Below are 23,151 nucleotides of genomic sequence, written 5' to 3' on the forward strand. Positions count from 1 at the left end.
CTTGACTGAAGCTACAGGACTGCCTTTCAATGATAAAACATACAGCTTTTTTGGTTTATAATTATACTAGTACTATGTTTTTACATGGCATAATTTTATTCATGCATTAAAAAGGGTATTTATTGTAGAGATGAGCTATAATTTTACCACTTTACAAAACTCTGGTTTGTCCACAAACCTTGAGTACACAATTAAGTTTTGGTTACTGATCCTCTGGAATGATATTTCTAAGCTGGTGAGAGCCCAGAGAAGTGCAACAAACCTAAAAAGGGGACCTCCGCTTTTTTGGAACTACTGCCAAAATTAAACTTTTTCTCTCTGGAGAAGAGACCCTTAAGTGGGAATATCCCCACAATATACAAATCCTTAAATGATGATTGTATAATTGGGAGAAACTGTTTAAGGTCTCTAAAGACGTGGCCGAACAAATAAATTGGACAAGAAGAGGTTTAATCTATATATACTCTATATTGCTAAAAGTATGGGGATGTCTGCCTTTACACGCACATGAACTTTAATGGCATTCCAGTCTTAGTTCGTATGGTTCAATATTGAGTTGGCCCACCCTTTGCAGCTATAACAGCTTCAACTCTTCTGGGAAGCCTGTCCACTAAGTTTAGGAGTGTCTCTATGGGAATGTTTGACAATTCTTCCAGAAGGGCATTTCTGAGGTTAGGCACTGATGTTGAACAAGAAGGCCTGGCTTACAGTCTCCACTCTAATTCATCCCAAAGGTGTTCTATTGAGTTGAGGCCAGGACTCTGTGCAGGCCAGTCAAGTTCCTCCACTCCAAACTCGCTCATCCATGTCTTTATGGACCTTGCTTTGTGCACTGGTGTGCAGTCATGTTGGAAAAGGAAGGGGCCATCCCCAAGCACAGTAGCTTCAGCATGCACTGACCCTGCTCTGTCATTTTATATGGTCTACCACTTCATGGCTGAGTTGCTGTTGTTCCCAGTCACTTCCACTTTGTTATAATACCACTAAGAGATGACCGTGGATTATTTAGTAGCTAGGAATTTCTCAGATAAATTTATTGCACAGGTGGCAACCTATCACGGTACCATACTTGAATTTACTGAGCTCCTGAGAACAATCCATTCTTTCACAAATGCTTGTAGAAGCAGTCTGCATGCCTAGGTGCTTGATTTTTTACACCTGTGGCCATGGAGGTGATTGGAACACCTGAATCCAGTGATTTGGAGGGGTGTCCCAATATTTTTGGAAATATTGTGTATATGTGTGTATATATTAAACTGGTTGGACTTTTTTGTCTTTATTCAACCCTACCAAATATGTAACCTGTAAAGTTAAATTGAGTCTGTGCTTTTTTTATGCAGATCATTTATACCTCACCAGCACCACGTGTTTACCTGTTTAAATATAAATTCTATTCAATTATTCTTAACTAAAAAAGTACCTTCTATTGCTATCAGCCCTTTCTATATCTTCACATTTATTTATTTATGTTTGTTGCTGTGATCTGACTTCCTGTTAGAGGGTGGTTATGTCCATTCTCCATGGTTCCACAGTAATGTATCCACCCTCTTGCTTGCTCCTGGCATGGACTGGGGAATATGATATATTTATTGTGCATGGAGCAGTGAACATGCTAATGTGCACTGCTTGTTCCAAACAAACAGAAGTAAGGGAAGAAAAGGAGATGTTTGGGAGCTCACGGAGGATATTACAAGGAGGCAGAAAAACAGTAAAAAGGTATCATGAAAAATAGAATACAGGGCCATTGAGTAGTGGATGTGTATACAGTATTTTTGCGTAACAAGAATATTTTATTTTTACAGCAAAAGAAAAGGGCGAGAAAAAATTATTTGGCTTTTCCTTCATACCACTTATGCAAGAGGATGGCCGAACGTTTCCAGATGGCACCCATGAGCTCATTGTTCATAAGGTAGTGGCTTGCATGCATGCTTTAACATACATTGCATAACTGAAACGGACATAATTTAATGCCCAAGTCTGCCACATCTTCTTGGGGAAATAACATAAGGCACAACATGCTTTGCTAATCTGAGTTTCTGCAAATTATCTGACATTACTTGGGAACTTTAATTTTGTGGGGGCTGGTCAATTTAATATTGCTTATCATGTCACTGGAAACGGGATATGCTAAGGAAAAAAGATGTGCATCTGCAAACTGACTTGACACTTTTTACTGAGCTGCATGGAAATTCAGGGACTGATTTTTTTTTTTTAATTTATGTAGTGTTAGAATAGTCACCCATGGTACAATGCAATATCTCCATTATTCCTGAATTTCAGTGGCAGGTCATCAGCATCCACATGTAGACATGGTGCTTGCTTATAAAGATCACACATGATGTTGTAAACTTGTACCATACCACAATTTATTTTTTTTCAACAACTTTTGTTTCCAAATCTTGAGAATAGAAGGATAGTTGTGTTTTCCAACACAAGTTCACTTCTAACTTAATTGTACAATATCCATCCATCATTCATCCTTTTGTATACTAGATGTGGGTCATGTGAGCACTGGAAATCATCTTTTATATTACCACTGCTAACTTCTAAGGCAGGTAGAAAGCAGGAAGCATTATTAATAATGCCCTAACTGTGCATCTGGTTTGTACTCTGAAAATGGTGTTGGGCAACAAGCACTGCCTCCATTCTCTGCCTGACCACCTCTAAGACATGCAAAATACTTCTCTTTTTTTTTCTTGTGAAGGCTGTGTTAATTTTTAGGGGGGTTTAAAATGATTTTAAAGCAGAATTCCAGGTATGGCTATTTTTGAATAGTTACATTGATGATCCCTGGGAAGCTGGAAATCACTGTATTAGGTACTGCTGCCACATTGCTTTCTGCTGGGTTCTGGTTCCATGCTGGGTGGCTGCACTGCTGTATAGTATACACATAAGGTTACTCACTTGGCATGGCGCTATTCAGAAAACACTTTCAGTGCCTACTTCATTGATTGCCAACCTCCTCCAGGGACCAGGCAAGAGGGGCACATGCATACTTGCACATAACTATACAATAAGTTTAGATAAACGGTACAATGTAATAAAGTAGGGTCAGTTTCTCTCCTCGTATGTGTTTTGTAGCGAGTTCTAGTACTATGAAAAACATATTTACCTTATACTATAGAATAGTTCCTTAGGATTGATTAAACTTCTAACATGAAGCAATAGACCTTGGATATCACAACAGAATATTACAATTTAGTACACTTTATTGTATTTACATCTTCCAGCCCAAATTTCTTCCAGTTCCCCACTGTTATTTTCTTGCAAAGAGGAAAAAAAAGTAAAGCCTTACCCTTGAATTAAATGGACCGTACAACAACATTTTTATAAGAGTTTATCAGTTTAATTTGCTAAAGTGTGAAATTCGTTTTTTAAGTTTTGTTTCGGCCTGTTTTGGAATGCTAACTTTTTAAATTGAACTAGATTCAATAAAATATTTATCAATCTGAAAAAATAAGCAAGTGTTTACAAAACTATTTGCTTGCAAATTCGCATGCGCTATGTGCACATACACTATGCACATTGTGTGACATGTTCGTGTCAGTCATTGAGGTGGGTATTTTAAGCTTGAAATTGAGACAGCTCAGTTCTCCTTGCTGAAAGCAGGCGATATTTAGATGCAGACATGTGTAATGTTCTGCTAGCTTTTGTTGGAATGTATGCACATCCAACTACACTTTAATGCTGGCCTTTGGCTTAAAACCAGCCATAAACATCTCGATGCAACACTAGTGTGAAAAAATTCCCATTTGGAGGTACCATAAGGAAGCATTCGCAAGCACTCTTCATGTTAGCAGCATCCCTTATAGCACACGTCTTCCAATTTGCTTGTAAGTCTAAACAATATGGCTGAGCCTTATCTCAAGAGGGCGTTATCCATGTATGTGCTGCTTTAGTCCAATGTGTGAGGGGAAAATAATATAATGCTTATAATGTATATAATGCTTAATGCAATGATGTGATAGATGGTCTGTCTTTTCTACTGTGTTCTTAATGGTCTGGTGTAAACTGCATATTGGGTTTTCTTTTTTTTCTTAAAGTGATCCAGTACTAAAGGCCACAGTCAGATGTATCCCAGTCTTTTATTTTCAAGTAGACATCTGTCCATCTATGCCTAGCCTAAAGTTTGTGTAAGCAGAATCTCATTCCATGCATTTGTCTGAGCTTTCAGCCTTTGGCTGGAACCATTAAAGAAGAAATAAACTGCTGTCGGAGTTGGATTTGGTTTGTGTCAGAAGCATTCAATGTGTGGAAGAAACACTGGGGTTGATGTACTAAAACTGTAGAGTGCAAAATCCAGTGGAACTGTACATGGCAACCAATCAGCTTCTAACTTCAGCTTGTTCAGTTAAGTGTTGACAATAAAACCTGAAAGCTGATTGGTTTCTATGTAGAGCTGCACCAGATTTTGCACACTCCAGTTTTAGTAAATCAACCCCACTGTCATGTACAGGTCCTGAGAGTGGACACAAAATGTACCGTAGGCTTAGTGTTTTATAACAATGTACAGGTGAAACTCAAAAAATTAGAATATCATGCAAAAGTTCACTTATTTCAGTAATGCAGCTTAAAAGGTGAAACTAATATATGAGATAGACTCATTACATGCAAAGCAAGATAGTTCAAGCTGTGATTTGTTATAATTGTGATGATTATGGCTTACAGCTCATGAAAACCCCAAATCCACAATCTCAGAAAATTAGAATTTTGTGAAAAGGTGCAATATTCTAGGCTCAAAGTGTCCCACTCTAATCAGCTAATTAAGCCATAACACCTGCAAAGGGTTCCTGAGCCTTTAAATGGTCTCTGTCTGGTTCAGTAGGAATCACAATCATGGGAAAGACTGCTGACCTGACAGTTGTGCAGAAAACCATCTCTGCCACCCTCCATAAGGAGGGAAAGCCTCAAAAGGTAATTGCAACAGAAGTTGGATGTTCCCAAAGTGCTGTATCAAAGCATATTAATAGAAAGTTATGTGGAAGGGAAAAGTGTGGAAGAAAAAGGTGCACAAGCAGCAGGGATGACCACAGCCTGGAGAGGATTGTCAGGAAAAGGCCATTCAAAAGTGTTGGGGACTTTCACAAGGAGTGGACTGAGGCTGGAGTCAGTGCATGAAGAGCCACCACACACAGACGGATCCTGGACATGGGCTTCAAATGTCGTATTCCTCTTGTCAAGCCGCTCCTGAACAACAAACAACGTCAGAAGCGTCGTACCTGGGCTAAAGAAAAACAGACCTGGTCTGTTGCTCAGTGGTCCAAAGTCCTCTTTTCTGATGAGAGCAACTTTTGCATCTCATTTGGAAACCAAGGTCCCAGAGTATGGAGGAAAAATGGAGAGGCACAGACTACAAGATGCTTGAAGTCCAGTGTGAAGTTTCGATAGTCTGTGTTGTTTTGGGGAGCCATGTCATCTGCTGGTGTTGGTCCACTGTGCTTCATTAAGTGCAGGGTCAACGCAGCTGTCTACCAGGAGATTTTGGAGCACTTCATGCTTCCTTCCATAGACGAGCTTTATGGGGATGCTGACTTCATTTTCCAGCAGGACTTGGCACCTGCCCACACTGCCAAAAGCACCAAAACCTGTTTTAATGACCGTGGGATTACTGTGCTTGATTGGCCAGCAAACTCACCTGACCTGAACCCCATAAAAAATCTATGGGACATTGCCAAGAGAAAGATGAGAGACATGAGACCGAACAATGCAGAAGAGCTGAAGGCCGCCATTGAAGCATCCTGGTCTTCCATAACACCTCAGCAGTGCCACAGGCTGATAGCTTCCATGCCACGCCGCATTGAGGCAGTAATTGCTGCAAAAGGCACCCAAACCAAGTACCGAGTACATATGCATGCTTATACTTTTCAGAGGTCTGATATTGTTCTATGTACAATCCTTGTTTTATTGATTGCATATAATATTCAAATTTTCTGAGATTGCGGATCTGGGGTTTTCATGAGCTGTAAGCCATAATCATCACGATTATGACAAATCACGGCTTGAACTATCTTGCTTTGCATGTAATGAGTCTATCTCATATATTAGTTTCACCTTTTAAGTTGCATTACTGAAATTAACTTTTGCACGATATTCTAATTTTTCGAGTTTCACCTGTATTTATAGGAGAGGGGTTTAAACATGTTTTGTCATAATTATGCAGATTTGCATAAACTATGAAATAATTGCTAGGTGTGGTGTCTTCCAAGTATAATTGTTCTATGGCTTTATACTGATTTTTTTTTCCTTGTTTTATTTGAGTATTAGAAGAGATTTTTTTCTTCTACTGCATGTGCATGGCAAAATAGCAATTTGCAAAGGGTAACAGACATGACTAGTTTTCAACACGGACTGAAAAAAATAAAGTTCTGCAAAAGCTTTTCTCTGCAGAAAGTGTTTGCAAAATAGAACAGGTGGGAGTGTAGAATCATGAATTTTAACTGAAAGGTTGAATTTAACTGAAATCATTACAGTTTTTACTTTCTCAAAAGTCACAATTTAACTTTATTTTAATCTATTTAACAAATGATCTAAAGTTCCTGCTAACAGGAGAAAGACTGCTAACTAAATCTGTATTCTTCATTAGGTTTTGGCATGCATTTTTATGAGGCTTCTGTATTTCATTACGTATGTTAGTTGCGCTTGTTTACATGACATACCTTTCTCTCTGTAGCCATTGAGCTTGGTTGCTCATAGTGTTGTTTGGCCTACAGATGTGCACCCCCTAGTGGCTACCAATCAGTTTAGGAATTTTTTTTCCTGTTAAAATCAGACAGTATGTGTTTAAAAGAGAAAATTATTTCAATTCTTTTTAGGTAATTATAGACAATACATGATTGTAACATGACTTTTCCTTTAAACGTAATACTAACACCTGCAATGTAGGCATATTGTAATGTATGTATATTCTACATGCTGTTTTCTAGCAATTGTAAAGTTTGAAGTTGTGTTTTTACAGTGTGAAGAGAACACAGTTTTCCAGGATTCCTGCCGCTACCTCAAACTCCCATTTTTGAAAGGAAATCAACATGGAAATAATAATCAAGCAGTTAAAACTACAAAAGAGTCTTTTTGGATAACCTCATTCCTTTGTTCAACCAAGCTGACACAAAATGGTGAGACATTAAAATAACGTTATATCAGATATTAAGTTTGCAGTCTGTCATGCAGTTTCTGCAGCTTTGTAAAACCTTGATCAAGGCTTTGTTGCTTTAGCTTTCAATGTCAGTAGAAACTGTTTATATTCAAGGTGCAAAGATATATTTCTCAGTTACCTTAGAAACAAACTAGAGTTTGTGCCACTGACAGGTACTGCACGCTGTTTATTAATAGAATAATGCTTCTTCACCTGAAAGAAAAATGCAACTACTTAAATATGCTGCAAATATAAGTGTTCTGTTTTAGAATAAATATTTCACTAGGTTACAAAATGTTTCTTTTTGTTAAGGTAATCGTAAAATTTTGGGCTTGAGCAATTTTTAAGGGTTGCCCAAATGATGATACTTGTTCAGGCTCTTCCCACTGAGTAGGCTAGAATGGATTAGTTATTAACTGTAGCAGTAAATCTACTTATACATTTACTGGTACCAGGGTGGATAAAAATCAATTATTTAAAAAAATAAATAAATAAATATATATATATATATATATATATATATATATATATATAAATCTTATTTTTTTTATTCAAATGTTTTTTTTTGATTTTTATCAAATTTATTTTAATAAAATGCTTTTGGAGTAAAAATCTATCGATAGTTTTCTATTTAAGATGCATTAATAATTTAGTTTATTCAACATGAAATTGAGCTTAGTTATGTAGCATGAGGCTGTATATTCTGCAATATTTAAATTTTTGGTAAACTCATTCAATGAATCCAAGCTCTGCGAGCTGGGATAACATGCACTGCATTGATGCATTCACACAATTTCACAGTAACCATGAGAAGAAACATGAAATAAAAGAATTTGAGTAGTTCTCCAACTATGTGTGATTAACCTATTAACCTAAAATCTGTTCTGATATCGCTGTTTTACTAACCTGATAGCTTATTATTAGAGATGAGCGAATTATTCAAAAATTCGATTCGGCTGATTCGGCGAATTCGCGGAATAAATTCGATTCGAGTCAAATATATTCGCTGCGAATTTAACTTATAAAAAGGGTGTTTCTAGGCTTCAGAGAGCCTTTATATTAGTGCAGAACACTGTACCTTTAATTTAAATGCCCTTGGAGTCTGCTGGGGAAGAGAAATAATACTGTCAGTCAGTATGACATGCAGATGAGTGCCGTCGATCTTAGAATCACCGCACACTTCACTCATTTGGGCAGTCACGGGGCCAAAACCAGAGTGTGGAGCCACAGTGTGGCGGTGGAGGCAGCAGCAATGGGAGGCCATACAGCACCCTATGAAAAAATGGAACCCACCAGCAGTGTGAGGAGACCTGAAAGTGGCACATGGCAGAGTGTGGCGATGGAGACAGCAGCAATGGGAGGCCGTACAGGGACCCATGACACACTCTGGACCTGGCAGCAGCATGAGGAGGCGGTACAGGGGCCCATGACAGATTACGGGCCTGGCAGCAGCATGAGGAGTCGGTACGGGGGCCCATGGCAGATTACGGGCCTGGCAGCAGCTATGGGAGGCCCATAATCTGCCAGCACCCTATGACAAAATGGAACCCACCAGCAGTGTGAGGAGACCTGGAAGTGGCACATGGCAGAGTGTGGCGATGGAGACAGCAGCAATGGGGGGCCGTACAGGGACCCATGACACACTCTGGACCTGGCAGCAGCATGAGGAGGCGGTACAGGGGCCCATGACAGATTACGGGCCTGGCAGCAGCAATGGGAGGCCGTACAGGGACCCATGACACACTCTGGACCTGGCAGCAGCATGAGGAGGCGGTACAGGGGCCCATGACAGATTACGGGCCTGGCAGCAGCATGAGGAGTCGGTACGGGGGCCCATGGCAGATTACGGGCCTGGCAGCAGCAATGGGAGGCCCGTAATCTGCCAGCACCCTATGACAAAATGGAACCCACCAGCAGTGTGAGGAGACCTGAAAGTGGCACATGGCAGAGTGTGGCGATGGAGACAGCAGCAATGGGAGGCCGTACAGGGACCCATGACACACTCTGGACCTGGCAGCAGCAAGAGGAGGCGGTACAGGGGCCCATGGCAGAGTGGCGAAGCGTAAGCAGCTTAAATTGAAGGCCATACAGAGGCCTATGTTAAAAATAATAACATGTTTGGGGCATGATTCATGGCGGATTTAGTCAGTTGTGTCAGGAACTGGTGGTTTGAAATCCAGACTAATCCACGCCTGATTCATTTTCACAAACGTGAGTCTCTCCACACTTTGGGTGGACAGTCGTGTCCTCCGCGGAGTTACAATACCTCCTGCCGCACTAAACACGCGCTCCGATGCCACGCTACTGGCCGGGCATGACAGCCTTTCAAGGGCAAATTCAGCTAGTTGGGGCCAAAGGTCAAGTTTCGTTGCCCAGTAGTCAAGGGGATTGTCTACCTCGGTTGGCAGGGTGCTGTCCAAGTAGGCCCAAGCCTCATGTTTGAGGTCCTGCTCCAGGTCCACCTGATGCTTCTGCTGCTGCGGCTGGTTAGTAGTTTCCTCACTGCGCTGGTGAAGAAAGCTACTCATCATCGACTGCAGACTGAGGCAGCCGCTGCTGGTGGAGCTGCCACTGCTCCTACCGCCCCACCCCTCCCCTGCTGCCATGGCAGCGGAATGCGAGCGCACAGGGCCCACAGTGTCTGAGGATGGACGTTGGCGCAGAAAGGCAGAGACCAACTGACTACATAGGTGGTTTTTATAGTACGTTATTTTGGCCTCCCTCTCAGCAGGTGTGAAAAAGGCCACCATTTTTGAACGGTAGCGAGGGTCCAACAAGGTGGACAGCCAAAAGTCATCCCTCTGTCTGATGGTTATTATTCGGCTGTCGCTACGCAAGCAACCGAGCATGCTATGGGCCATTTGTGCCAAGGAATGCGAGGGACTCCCTGCCTCCGTCTCCACAGCATACTGCCACGGTGCGTCTGGGTCCTCTGTCTCCTCCTCCTCCTCTACCAGATGCTCCTGCTCCTCCACTCCTGTCCGCTGAGTGGAAAAACCACCCATTTCACTCAATAATTCCTGAGCACCAATGTCCTCCTCTACCTCCTCCTCCTCTTCTTCCTGTCCTGCCCCCACAGGGGTCATGTGGCGTTGAGATCTGTGCGCCACGTCTACCGCACCCTGACCAGCCATTGTTAACAGCATTTGTTCCAGGACGTGCAACAGAGGAATGACGTCGTTCATCCCATAGTCCTGCCGACTCACGAATAGCGTGGCCTCCTCAAAGGGCCTGAGCAAGCGGCAGGTGTCACGCATGAGCTGCCAATGGCTGACATCTAAGTTACACAGGGGAGTACCTTTATCCGCTTGTAACATCAGGAAATCGGTGATGGCCTTTCGCTGTTCGTAAAGGCGGTCTAACATATGTAGGGTTGAATTCCACCTTGTTGCAACGTCGCAGATCAGGCGATGCTGTGGAATTCCGTTCTGCCGCTGCAGCTCAAGGAGGGTGTGCTTTGCGGTGTAGGAATGGCTGAAATGCATGCAAAGTTTACGTGACATTTTAAGGATGTCTTGCAGTGGGATGGTGGATTTTAGGAACCGCTTGACAACCAGATTGAACACGTGAGCCATGCATGGCGCATGGCACAACCTTCCTTGACGCAGAGCAGACACCATGTTCTTTCCGTTGTCGGTCAACATGGTTCCGATTTTCAGTTTGCGCGGAGACAGCCATCTGTCGATTTCTCTGTTCATTACACTGAGAAGTTCCTCCCCTGTGTGACTACGTTCGCCAAGGCATACCAGGTGCAGCACAGCGTGACACCGTTGCGCCCTGCACATGTGATATGCCGGTCGGGTAATGGGACTTGGCACGGGGGTGGCGGCTGAGGACACGGCGGAAGAAGAGGTGGTAGAGGCGGACATCTTTGCTGGACCAAGGACGTGCAAACGTGGAGGCAAAAGCGGCGTGACCTGTCCAAGTTGCTGGTGCGGCTGTGCCGGCACCACGTTTACCCAGTGGGCCGTAAATGACATGTACTGTCCCTGACCGTAGTTACAGCTCCACACGTCGGCGCTGCCGTGCACTTTGGCAGAGACCGACATGCTCAAAGACTGGCCCACCATCTCTTCTACATGTGAATGCAGGGCTGGCACTGCCTTTTTGGCGAAGAAATGCCGGCTTGGCGCACTCCACCGCGGCTCGGCACAAGCCATCATTTCTCGGAAAGGTGCTGAGTCCACCACTTGGAAAGGGAGGGACTGCAGCACCAGCAACTTGGACAGGAGGACGTTCAGCTTCTGCACCGTCGGGTGCGTGCTCGCAAACTGTTGTCTCTTGGAAACGGATTCCAAGAAAGACTGCTGACGGAATCCGTGAAGAGGAGTAGCAGGAGAAGGAGCATCTGAACGAGCGGAAGATGCCAACGAGCGACAACTCCCCTCAGCAGAGGTGTTGGAGCCTTGACTGGCTGATAGAGGGCGATTGACGTCGGGTGACGGAGCAAGTAACGGAGCGGGTGATGGAGCGGGGGCTGGGGCAGGCAGAACCGCCGTATCTTTATCACGGTTTTCCCAGGCCACCGAATGGCGACGCTGCATATGCTGACGCAACGCTGTAGTCCCAACATGGGCCCCCTGGCCACGCTTGACTTTCTGGCCACATAGTCGACATATGGCTACGTTTACTTCCTCGGGCAGCTTGACGAAAAATTGCCACACCGCCGAGTAGGAAACTTTGCCCCCGCTACTCCTCACTGGCTGACTGCTTCTTCCTCCGTGCACACCGGCACCACTACTGGCCGTGGTGGTAGGCTGCAGTGGAGCTGGTGCTCTACTCCGTGGCCATTTGCCTCCACTGACACTGCTGCGACCCTGCTGCCTCCTGGGCAACCCACCGACTGTTTTGCTCGCTGCCAAGCTGGCACCCTCTTCTCCTGATGATGCGGAAGCAATAGCCTGATGACGACAAGGCTGCCAAGTGCGATCAGCCTCATCATCATCAATTAGGGTCTCCGCCTCACTACTAGCCCCCTCGGCTGCGTGTGGGTCAGGAGACAGACCTGTCTCTAGACCGGCTACCGAGCCACTCTCCTCGCCACTACTTCTTCGCCTGGCTGCTGAAGAGGCGGATGTCTCCCCCCGTTCCTGACCGCCCTCTGTTAGCTCTTCCTCACTGTACAGTGGGGCTGAGCCCACAGCATGCGATACTTCGCTTGGTGAGGGAACACCAAAGGACAGGGGCAGGTAGAGGACACGTGATTTCAGTGGGCTTGCTCCCGGGCCATGCCAACTAACGGTTGTGTCTGACGTACCCACCGACCGTTGGCTGTAGGTGTCAGAGGTGACCTGGGAAGAGGAAGACGACCGAGCCAACCAATCGATGACGGCAGGGTTGTCGGTGGAGACACGACCGCTGGATGACACCGGGAGCACTGGCCTCTGGCTGCGACTAGTGCTGCCTCGACCCCTTCCTCTGCTGCCACGTCTGCTCGCTCCTGAAACATTGCCTCCTCTGCCACTCCTCTGCGTGTTGTCTGACATACTCTTTAATTCAACGATTCTGTGTCCCTGAGTAACAATTCTGTGTCCCTGAGTAACGATTCTGTGTCCCTGAGTAATGATTCTGTGTCCCTGAGTAACAATTCTGTGTCCCTGAGTAACAATTCTGTGTCCCTGAGTAACAATTCTGTGTCCCTGAGTAACGATTCTGTGTCTGTCCCTGAGTAACGATTCTGTGTCTGTCCCTGAGTAACGATTCTGTGTCTGTCCCTGAGTAACAATTCTGTGTCTGTCCCTGAGTAACAATTCTGTGTCCCTGAGTAACGATTCTGTGTCCCTCAGTAACGATTCTGTGTCCCTCAGTAACGATTCTGTGTCTGTCCCTGAGTAACAATTCTGTGTCCCTGAGTAACAATTCTGTGTCCCTGAGTAACAATTCTGTGTCTGTCCCTGAGTAACAATTCTGTGTCTGTCCCTGAGTAACAATTCTGTGTCCCTCAGTAACGATTCTGTGTCCCTCAGTAACGATTCTGTGTCCCCGAGTAACAATTCTGTGTCTGTCCCTGAGTAACAATTCTGTGTCTGTCCCTGAGTAACAATTCTGTGTCCCTGAGTAACAATTCTGTGTCCCTGAGTAACGATTCTGTGGCCCTAAAGTCTCTCTGGCCCTAACTCTGTCCCTAATACAGACAGGTCTGTCTCTCTTGAATGACCGGAGGCTAATGGAGAATTGTAAGATGGCCGCAATTTATAGCTCCACCATTACACAGTGCTGGCTGGCTGGCTGCTGATTGGCTAATGCGATCACATGTCGTGAATGAATGCATTATGGGTCAGCGCGCCTTGTCTGCGCGCCTTCCCAGAGATCCCCGCTCCGTCGCCACACATGTCGCCGCCATTTTTGGGAAAATTCGATTCGTGCATCCGAAGTTTGCTAATTTTCGGATTCGGCGCGAATCGAATTTTTCCTGATATTCGAAACGAATTCCACTTCGCCATGTTCGATTCGCTCATCTCTACTTATTATTCTAAAAAGGAAACCTTCATTTTGTTTGCAAATATTAAAGATTATAACTACCAGCAAGAATGAGTCGGATTCCTTACATTTAAAGACCACCTGTCATTTTAGATCCATCATGGCAGCGTCTGTTAGCGGCATCCACTCACCTGCTGCCGCCATGTCCTTCACCTTACTGTGTCACTGCTGTAGCACCAGCTGTCCCATTAAAGTGAATGGGACTGTTGGGGAGTCAAAAGAGGGTCAGAAGAGGAGCCGTTGCAGGACAGAAATTACAGTTGATGTTTAACCTCTTCACGCCGGCCGCACACAAATATGTGGCCTCCTGGCGTCTGGGCCTAGACGCCGAGTGGCCGCACATTTGCATTCTATAAAAAAGAAAACGTGCTGAGAGCGCGTGTCTTGCGTGCTCCCAGCACACATGTCCGGTACTCACGGAAAGGTCCCGGTCTCCTCTTTCGATTGGGACCTTTCCCGATCATGTGACCGCCGTGACAACAGGTTCCCTAAACCTCACCCTTCCCGTCCCGGCTTCTGAAACTTAAAGGGCCGGGAGGCGCCGGCGTGAAGGAGTTAAACTATTATTTAAATCGAGCCTTTTTACTAGTGATTTAAGTCATAATTTGAATCCACTTGATTTAAATCAAATCCACCCTGACTGGTACACATTTTACACTCTGCTCGAAGTTTCTTAGAAAATGTTTTATGTCATACAGTAACTTCTACTTTTTTCCCCAATTACTTGTACTTGTGCTTTTTTCTCCAACTACTTCTTGGGTTTTCTTTCCTCAAATACTTGTTCTAGATCTGCCCATGGCTAGCTGTCATTTTAATCATCATACATGTGTACAGATCTCTACTTTTTCTGAAACTGTGTTTTGTATCTTTAACTTGGGAAACATTTGTGACTATTGCCCATAAAATTGATATATGTATTTTGGATTCATTGTGTTTCCCCCATGAATAATGGACCGAACTGTAGGGATGAGTGCGTAGTCTTAAAATTAAGTTGGTATTAATACAAGTTCTTTTGAATAGTATAAATCCCTGGTGCCCATCCTGTGGCCCTTTGGTACATGATGTGCGACCCTCAGACCTTGGCAGTCTTTCGTGGGGACATTGATTAGGGTAATAGCATTAATTTCTACTAGCCTCATGTAACATGTTCCCAGTTTTGTATTGTCTTTTGCAGAATATCCCCAGCAAAAAATGTAGCATGTCCACACTCTGCCTTTCATGTCCTCTAATAGGTCTGCACTTTTTGAGAATCCTTTCAAGCATTACATACTGTATAATAAACATTATGAGTGGCCCTTTGGTGGTGATAGAGACCACATTTGCCCCCCCCCCCCCTCTTGTTTCATAAGTTGAAAACCACTGGTATAAATTATTATTCTTTGCAGATATGCATTTTCTTTAGGAACATATTGTTACTTTTATTTTACAAATGCTTTATACAGGGTTACACAGATCAAGAGCTACCCTGTATAGTCCTTCAGGGTTGTCCTAGATTGTATTTTTAGCTTTTTAATTTTCATATTGCTTAGTTGTGACTAATAATGGACATATGTGAGAGGGTAAGACTTCCCCCTCCTGTCCTTCCAACCTATGAAGCATAGTCCTAACATTCCAACACTATCACTATACCAAAACAGAATGCAGACATAGCCTACGGTTAGAATGTTTTCTTTCGTGTTCTTTTAAAACTGCACATATTGGATTTGATCGTTTTTAGAGCATGTCTAATTATTAGCATTGATTTTCATTTTAACAGTGTAAGCTTTACATAATTTTTCATAGGTCAGATAGTATATTGGAAACCTATTTGGTTTGATTTAATCACCAGTATTGATTTTACACGACATTGCCAAATGGATTTGTCTAAAGTTAGTATATTTATACATGTATTCTGTACTATTAACTTGCAATTACCCATTCTAAACTAGTTAGCGCTAAGTGCAACCTTTTTTTAATCTTTAGATTTTAAATGAGAAAACTGTATAGTCATTAAATAAAGGAACACTTCAGAGTTATTTCCAATTAAAATTCTCATTGCTGCTATTAATTTTTGACTAAAGGTGATTTGTAGCCTGATGTTTCTAAGACAACTATTGCTGATAAAAGATCTGTACCCATCCTTGCTTGAATCATTTTCTGCTAAGAACTACCATTATCTTTGCAGCCCTAGATGTACATTGCATGAGAATTGGCCATAGAATTGGTGATCAGTGACCCGTGAAAAAATATCAGAAAATCTGTGTACAAACATTCATCAAATTTACCAGTCTTTGATGAGGCCTTGTATGGCAACTTAAATGCACAATTGAATTTTTATTAAAAAAGTATGAGTTTAGATTAAAATAGCAAATTCAAGAGATAAAGATCTTGGCACAGTCCACAGACATTGCCCATTTATGGGATTTTGTATCCACAAAAGTGCATGCTCACTCTCACAACTAATCCAGGTAGGCTAGGTACACTCTGTTGCATTTTTTACAGTTCATGTTTGTAGGGGCACAACAGCTCATTCATTGGAATGGGCTGCTGTACCTGCAGGAAAATGCAAGAAAAAGTTCCTGGCACCTTCTTTAAAATTACAGCTTCAAAGAAATCACAGGGCGCACCCGAAAATGCACATCTGCAAATTAGCAGTGTGTTTTTGCTGCAGGTGCAGGTAACATGCGATTTACATGCTGTCTTGCAACAGCGTAAACCTAGCCTTAGAGTGCCTTGTTACTTTTATGTTTTCAGCCATATGGATAGTCTGGCTTTCTCTTACTCATTCTTTATCAAGCACCTGTGCACTCTCAGCTAGGTGCAATACCTGAACTGGAGTCTGGGAATGATATCAGCTCCATTCAGGACTAGACTCTGAGGCTGTTTTCCACGCAAGAGAAAACTTATATAGATAATTACTTGTCTTAAGCTTATTTGTGCAGTGTTATTTCAAATTATCCATCAGTTTGCCGCTTGAAATAATAGCACCAAAATGTGTTCATACATATTAATCTTAATAATGTACAGCTGAAAATTGTTGTTGATTATGTCCAGTGAAATTATTCTTTATACCATACAAAAACATCTATTGTATATTATTCTATGTAAAATGATGACTCATTAGATCGAAAGGTGTGTATGTTTTTGAGGAACTTGTTTTTTTTAAGGAGAAGTTATGGATCATGCTATTTCCATCAGCAAATGCTGTTTCCATAGCTGTCGTGTTAATCCAGTCCCCCCTGTACTTTGGAAGCAGTTGAGCAGGTTCATGTATGTAGATCAGGAGTTTTGACTTCAAAATAGATTTTCTTGCTACATTCTTCTTCAGGATCAGTGACTTGTAATCTAGTTAAACTAGACATAGCCGGGCAGCTAGCTTGTTCAAAAGGAGGACCACTGTAATGGACTGCCTGGCACCCCGACTGGGTGCCTCAGCCAACCTGTACCTCCTGCCTTCCAAACCCTTCCAGCAGACTGATGGCTAATACCAGTCCTTTACCCCAAGCCTCATACACAGACAAGATGTTGAGGTAAAACCAAAGGAATAACTGTACTAAAACCCAGACACATACTTTATACCCCAGGAGGACATTCCCCTTTTGAGGATATTAGCATAGATAAGATTAGTATAGATAAGAGGTACCAGTAAAAACATGGTGATGCAACCTTTAAACATTTATCTAATTAACAGTTAGACACCTAGACAAGTCTTCTCAGTCTGGCTAGTAGTCACAGGAATTCTTGGAAAACATGTTCACAATAAGTCTTGATTAGCCAGGGAGTGCCATCCAGGATGCATAGAAACCATTCCAGAGCCCTAGATAGGTAAAGTACATACTCCTGACTAGTCAAAAGGTTTCAGGGCACGTCTCTCCTCCATGCTCTGACCAGGAGAAGCAGACAAAAACCCCCAATCTCCTCCATGGGGCATAATCAGTGGGTATTAGGCTAGCGCTAGCCCATAGACCCCTCCAAAAGCCCTTGTCCCGATTGGGTCTGTCACATTAGCTATGGCAACCTCTGTGCTCTTTTAATAACAGTAGCCTTTAAAATGACTTGAATGGACTCTAGTGTGGCATAAAAGACAAATTGATAAAAAAATATGCCTATCATATTAGACTGGGAACATTTTCAGAACATTACTTGAAGGTATGTTGAGCTACAGTACATTGGCCTACTAGTATAAAATAAGTGGACAGAAAGCATATTGGAAATCTAAAACAATTCTTTGAAATTGTATTTTTGTCAATGATTAGGGGATATGTTGGATCTACTGAAATGGCGAATGCATCCAGATAAAATCCCAGGCTGCTTGTCCAAATTAAAGGAAATTGATGGTTCAGAAATTGTTAAGGTAAGCAACATCGTTTAATAATTTTGCTTAGTTCTCTAGTTTGGTCATAGTTTTTTTTAAAATCTAAATGATTTTCTTTCACAGTTTCTTCAAGATACACTGGACACTTTATTTGGTATTTTAAATGAAAGTTCTCAGAAATATGCATCAAAGGTATTCGATTGCTTGGTAAGTGTCACAGATTTGTCTTACACAATTCTGTATAATATGCTTAGCATAAAAATGCAGTGATTGTTGCCTTGCATTTCCAGTTTCTTTGGTTTTGATTCCCCTAAGTGTACTTCCTGTTTCAAGTTTATATATTCCCATTAAAGTGAATCTACACTGCATCTGTAAACCACAAACCAAAAATGCTATTTAATTTTTAATATGCAAAAAAACACCCATCTATCCATGTCTCCATGATTTATTTTGCTGAGAAATCACTTTGAAAACACCCTCTAGCATTTCTGCAGATTCATGTAGCATTTACTTCCTGGAATCCATCTGCTCATAGGTCAGGCATGTCGGCAGGACCGTGTGCTTAGCTGAGAAAGCTCCTCCTCCCCTCCTGAAGACTCCTGAGATGTATGGCTTATTTTTGCCTAGGCCTGGAAACCGGGAAGTAACTTAACCACTTTCCTACCCGGCACTTTTACCCCCTTCCTGCTCAGACCAATTTTCAGCTTTCAGCGCTGTTGCACTTTGAATGACAATTATGCAGTCATGCCACACTGTACCCAAACTAGATTTTTACTATTTTTTTTTTAGATAAATAGAGATTTATTTTGGTGTTATTTATTCACCACTGGGGTTTTTATTTTTTGTTAAATGAAAAAAGATTGAAAACTTTGAAAAAAAAAAAAGTTTTCCATGGATGCCCTCCCAGAACTAGCTGACTGCACTGTAGCTGTCTTTTGGCTATAGCGCAGTTGGGAAGTGATTAAGAAATGTAAGAAAAGTTTTAAATGAGTAAATATAATATACTTTCCTATCTATTTACCAATGCTAGCAGCATATGAATTAAAAATAGTCAGTGTTGATTGAGAGAGTGAAGTGACACTTTAGGTTTTCTAGGGGATTCCTCATCATCAGGATTCATGCTATAACATACAGCAGTTGCATACTGGAACTTGAAACCCCAGCATATAGGGAGCAGCAGACTACACTGTGTATGTAACACGTATAGTCCTAATGTTAATATGTTTCTCTGTCTAAAACTTTAGAGGTTTTTTTTTTTTTAGGTTTTGAAAAGTCTGTTATAGTTACTACCATTTTCATATTTTTGTTGCTGTAGTCCTGTTTGCAAGATGTTATCTTTTTTTCCAGTCAGGTGCTGTAACCACAAACATGAGGAATGGGGAGAAATTTCTACAACATGGACAAAACGGCTGTAGAAATGTTAATTTGCTTTTGGTGTTCTCCTAACTGCCGTGTTGCTGCAGTGGTGCTGTTCTACTAATGCAGTGTTAGGTAAAGCTGGCTGCAAGAGCATCACCAGCCCAAAAAATATTGGCAGATACATGAATTATTTTAGTAAATGTTCAAATTGCTAGCTAGTCCAAAGGCTCCCATAAAGCATATTGGCAGGTTGTTCACTACTATCTAAATTAACCGAGGCATACTTGCATTGTTAAACTGAGATATATGCGTTATATTGTAAGCTCCGTTTCATTGAAGGTTGTGCTTTGTATTATGTAATGTTGTGGATAGTTCTTTGGATCTGGTTAGTATTATTAAACATTCTAGTTGATTAATGGTCACTTTTGTTCTTAGGTACACATAATTAACTTGCTACAGGACAGCAAATTTCAGCACTTTAAGCCCGTAATGGACACTTACATAGAAGGGCATTTCTCTGGTGCTCTTGCATATAGGTATGGAATTTATTTTGATCTTGTATTAAGAAGATGTGTCTCATGTTTGTTTTCCATTGGGTCTATTGCCCATGACACTTAAAGCTGAAGTCCAGGAATTTAGCTCCCCTGTAAAATGTGAATGCACACTGAGTTAAACCCAAGGAGGCGCATGGCACCTCCTGGACTTATATCTATTATTCACATTTGACAGGTTTATAGAACTTCCGGAAGACAGCTATCGCTGTAACTTGGGAACCTGATGCTGGACCTTCTGGTCTCTGCATCTTAACCAGGAGAGTCGCTGCAGTTGATGTGCCTGCCCCTCCCCTCTTTCTGCCCAATCAGAGAAGACTTTGTATTATGTGAACACATTCACAAAATACAAAGGTTTATGTGATTGGACAGCAAAGTGGCGGGTTGATATAGCTTGATAGATGTAAATAATAGAGACAGGCACCTAATTGGACTACAAAGTGGCTAAATTCCAGGAATTCAGCTTTAAAAATTACTTCAAATCTATATTGCTTATTTAATCTATAGCAACCTGTCAGTAGGCACAGTTTATTGTCCTAATTGTTCTCAACAGGTAAAAGGCCAATTTTGATTATTGTGGGTTATCACGTTTAAAACATTTCATTGCTTTTTACACTGCCTTTTTGTATTAAGCACTTTCTGTTTACTAAAATCCTAAATTGCCTTCTTGCCTTCTCAGAGACCTCATAAAAGTGCTGAAATGGTATGTGGACCGAATAATTGAAGCTGAGAGACAAGAGCATATCCAGGAGGTATTAAAGGTAATGAAAGAAAAAAGCCAGGCGTGTTCTTGTACTGATTTCCACACAGGTTGAACTTTCAGCTACTGATTACTGCTGCCTCACTTTGATGTAGTCATAATTGGCAATCAGCCTATTTTTATATTTTAGTAATCCAGGTAGTTCAGATCTTAGGAATAGCTACTCAAAGCAATTGTGTGCTTTTCTAGTCTAGCCCCACACTGTCATTGCTTAGTGTGGTTTAATTTTTGAAATGTATGTATGTGTGTGTGTTCGTTCAGTATATATATCCATTATAACAGCGATTTTAATTCTGTCATAGGCCCAGGAATACATCTTCAAATATATCGTTCAGTCTCGAAAGCTGTTTGCTTTTGCAACAGGAGGACAGAATGAGGAGGAATTTAGGTGTTCTATTCAAGAACTTTTGATGTCTATCCGCTTTTTCTTATCCAAAGAAAGCAAGGGAGCTAGTGCTTTAGCCCAGTCGCAGGTAACTGATTTTCATATGATTCTAAAACACCCTCTATATTAGTCCTGTTAACTATTGTCACTGAGATGGAAAATGAGAGGAGATCCAAAAATGCAGTTGTCACTAGAGCAAGAGATGGGGGGAATTCTTCCAGTGGGGGGCCCCTGTGACAGCTCTTTAAAGTGGAACTTCACCCTAAAGGGGACGTTCCACTTTATGCCTTTCTCCCACTACTCTTCTTCTCTTGGAACTTTTTTATTGGGGGGAGAGGGGATTTCTGATTTTGACACACGCACTGCACACCCCACCCTACCCTCAACCTTGTGGGACACCTCATAGGTCCTAGAAGACTGTGAGACCCAAAGGCTGACAAAGAACCAACCCGGGAGAGGAAGTCATCCCTGGACAGGTAAGTGTCCTTTTATTAAAAGTCAGCAGCTACAGTATTCGTAGCTGCTGACTTTTATTTTTTTCACACAGGGTGAAGAACCTCTTAAAGATGGGATTTCTATTAACGTCAGAGAGAGTCTGCTTATTTCCTGGAGGAGGAAATAATTATACGTACACGTCAGAATGTATATCCTAGCACAATGATAAGAAAAAAACCATGCAATATGTCTCTGCAATATATGCACATGGTAAATTATCGGAAGGTAATTATTCTGTAGTCCTTGATAAGAACTTGGAGCACTCCTTGGGATAATAAAAAGTTTGCACAGGACAGTTTGAATTTCTGACTTAATCAACAGGCGTTATTTTGCACTTATTGAACAGATCTAACAAAGCACTGTTAATATGATATTTAACAGATCAAAAGGGAGTAAATAAGACCTCACTCTTCCCTTATAAGTTGAGGAGAGTTAAAGTAAGCTTCTAAGTCAAAATTGCACAATTTGCTCTGAGACAATTATTTAGCTGATCTGGTTTCATGGATGAGACACCATAGAATTTAACTGTGTGCAGTAGTTATGAGATGCTTATTTTTTTTTTGTCTCTGTTCTTTCATTCCCACCACTCCAGGCTGTGTTTCTGAATTCTTTCCCAGCTGTTTACTCTGAGCTGCTGAAACTGTTTGATGTTCGGGAAGTGGCAAAAATGGTGCATGATACCCTGGGCAGTTTGCCAACAGTCATGCACGCAGATGATGCGCTTCAAGATATAAAACTTCAGTGTATTGCTAAAACAGTGGAGAGTGAGCTATACAGCAATCCAGGTAAAAAGATAACAATCTCTGCATTACTGGGAACAAGCGAATGTTCATGCATAGATTAAAGCATAACAGAAATTTAGGAATCAAAATACAAACCAACTAAATCTTATAAATCTTTTTTTTTTTTTTGTGTCATGTTTTATATTTCCATGCTTCTTTGTTCTTTCTGTAGAGAATCATACAGTAACTGATCACTAAAATCCAGGTACTGTGTGATCCTCTACAGAATAGAAGGAGGCCGATCTATGAATATTTGGGAAAATAAAGCGGTATTATACCCAAAAGAATAATTTGTAAATTGCAGCTTACAAATTCTTCTATGTGGTGGCTACATTAGTTTAATTTTTTTTTTTTTTAGGCTTTTTTGACCTGTTAATTTTTCAGCTTCCTTTAACCTCCCTGGTTGTATTCCCGAGTGTATCTCAGGGTAAAGTTTCAGCACCAAAAGCTTTAACCCCAAGCTACACTCGGGAATACCCTGCAGCGTTGCTCCGGGATCCCTTCTGCACTTACCTTGTCCTTCGCTCCCGCGATGTCCTTCCTGTAGTGTCCCCAGCAATGTCCTCCGGCCGATGCCGGCATTTGTCTTCTGGGTTCCGTTCCCTGAGACGTCGGGACGTAAGGGGGACAGAATCAGCGGGAAATTTAAAAATGTCAAAAAGTAACATTCACTAAATACACTAAAATCACATAGTATTACATTACTGTTTCAAACCATTTCACATACATTTTGTCTCTAGTGCTTTGTCCTGTGCCCTGCCTGCATTTTTACTGTTCTTTCTGCCTGGAAACTGAGAAATGTCCATGGTGTCCAAAAAGCGTCCCTTTAGGTCAAAAGCGGTTTTAGAACAGCTAGAGAACAGTGATAGTAAATTAGAACCACTTGCAGAATTGAGTGATAATGATTCGTGGG

General features: G+C 42.0%; 1 protein-coding gene across 2 annotated transcripts in view; it reads left to right on the forward strand.

Annotated features, from left to right (window-relative positions):
• The window catches only part of DOCK4 (dedicator of cytokinesis 4), a 409,224-nt gene that overhangs the window by 216,907 nt on the left and 169,166 nt on the right, over positions 1–23,151 (forward strand). For both annotated transcript variants that reach the window (XM_089673954.1, XM_089673955.1), the window contains exons 16-23: positions 1,803–1,909; positions 6,956–7,112; positions 17,848–17,945; positions 18,030–18,113; positions 19,701–19,801; positions 20,496–20,577; positions 20,879–21,049; positions 22,049–22,241. In XM_089673954.1, coding sequence (XP_089530080.1) covers positions 1,803–1,909; positions 6,956–7,112; positions 17,848–17,945; positions 18,030–18,113; positions 19,701–19,801; positions 20,496–20,577; positions 20,879–21,049; positions 22,049–22,241 — 993 coding nt within the window. The remainder of the gene's footprint in view (positions 1–1,802; positions 1,910–6,955; positions 7,113–17,847; positions 17,946–18,029; positions 18,114–19,700; positions 19,802–20,495; positions 20,578–20,878; positions 21,050–22,048; positions 22,242–23,151) is intronic.

This window comes from Staurois parvus, unplaced genomic scaffold, assembly GCF_062004578.1.
Source record: "Staurois parvus isolate SC_StPar_1 unplaced genomic scaffold, SC_StPar_1.0 ptg000147l, whole genome shotgun sequence".
NCBI lineage: Eukaryota > Metazoa > Chordata > Amphibia > Anura > Ranidae > Staurois > Staurois parvus.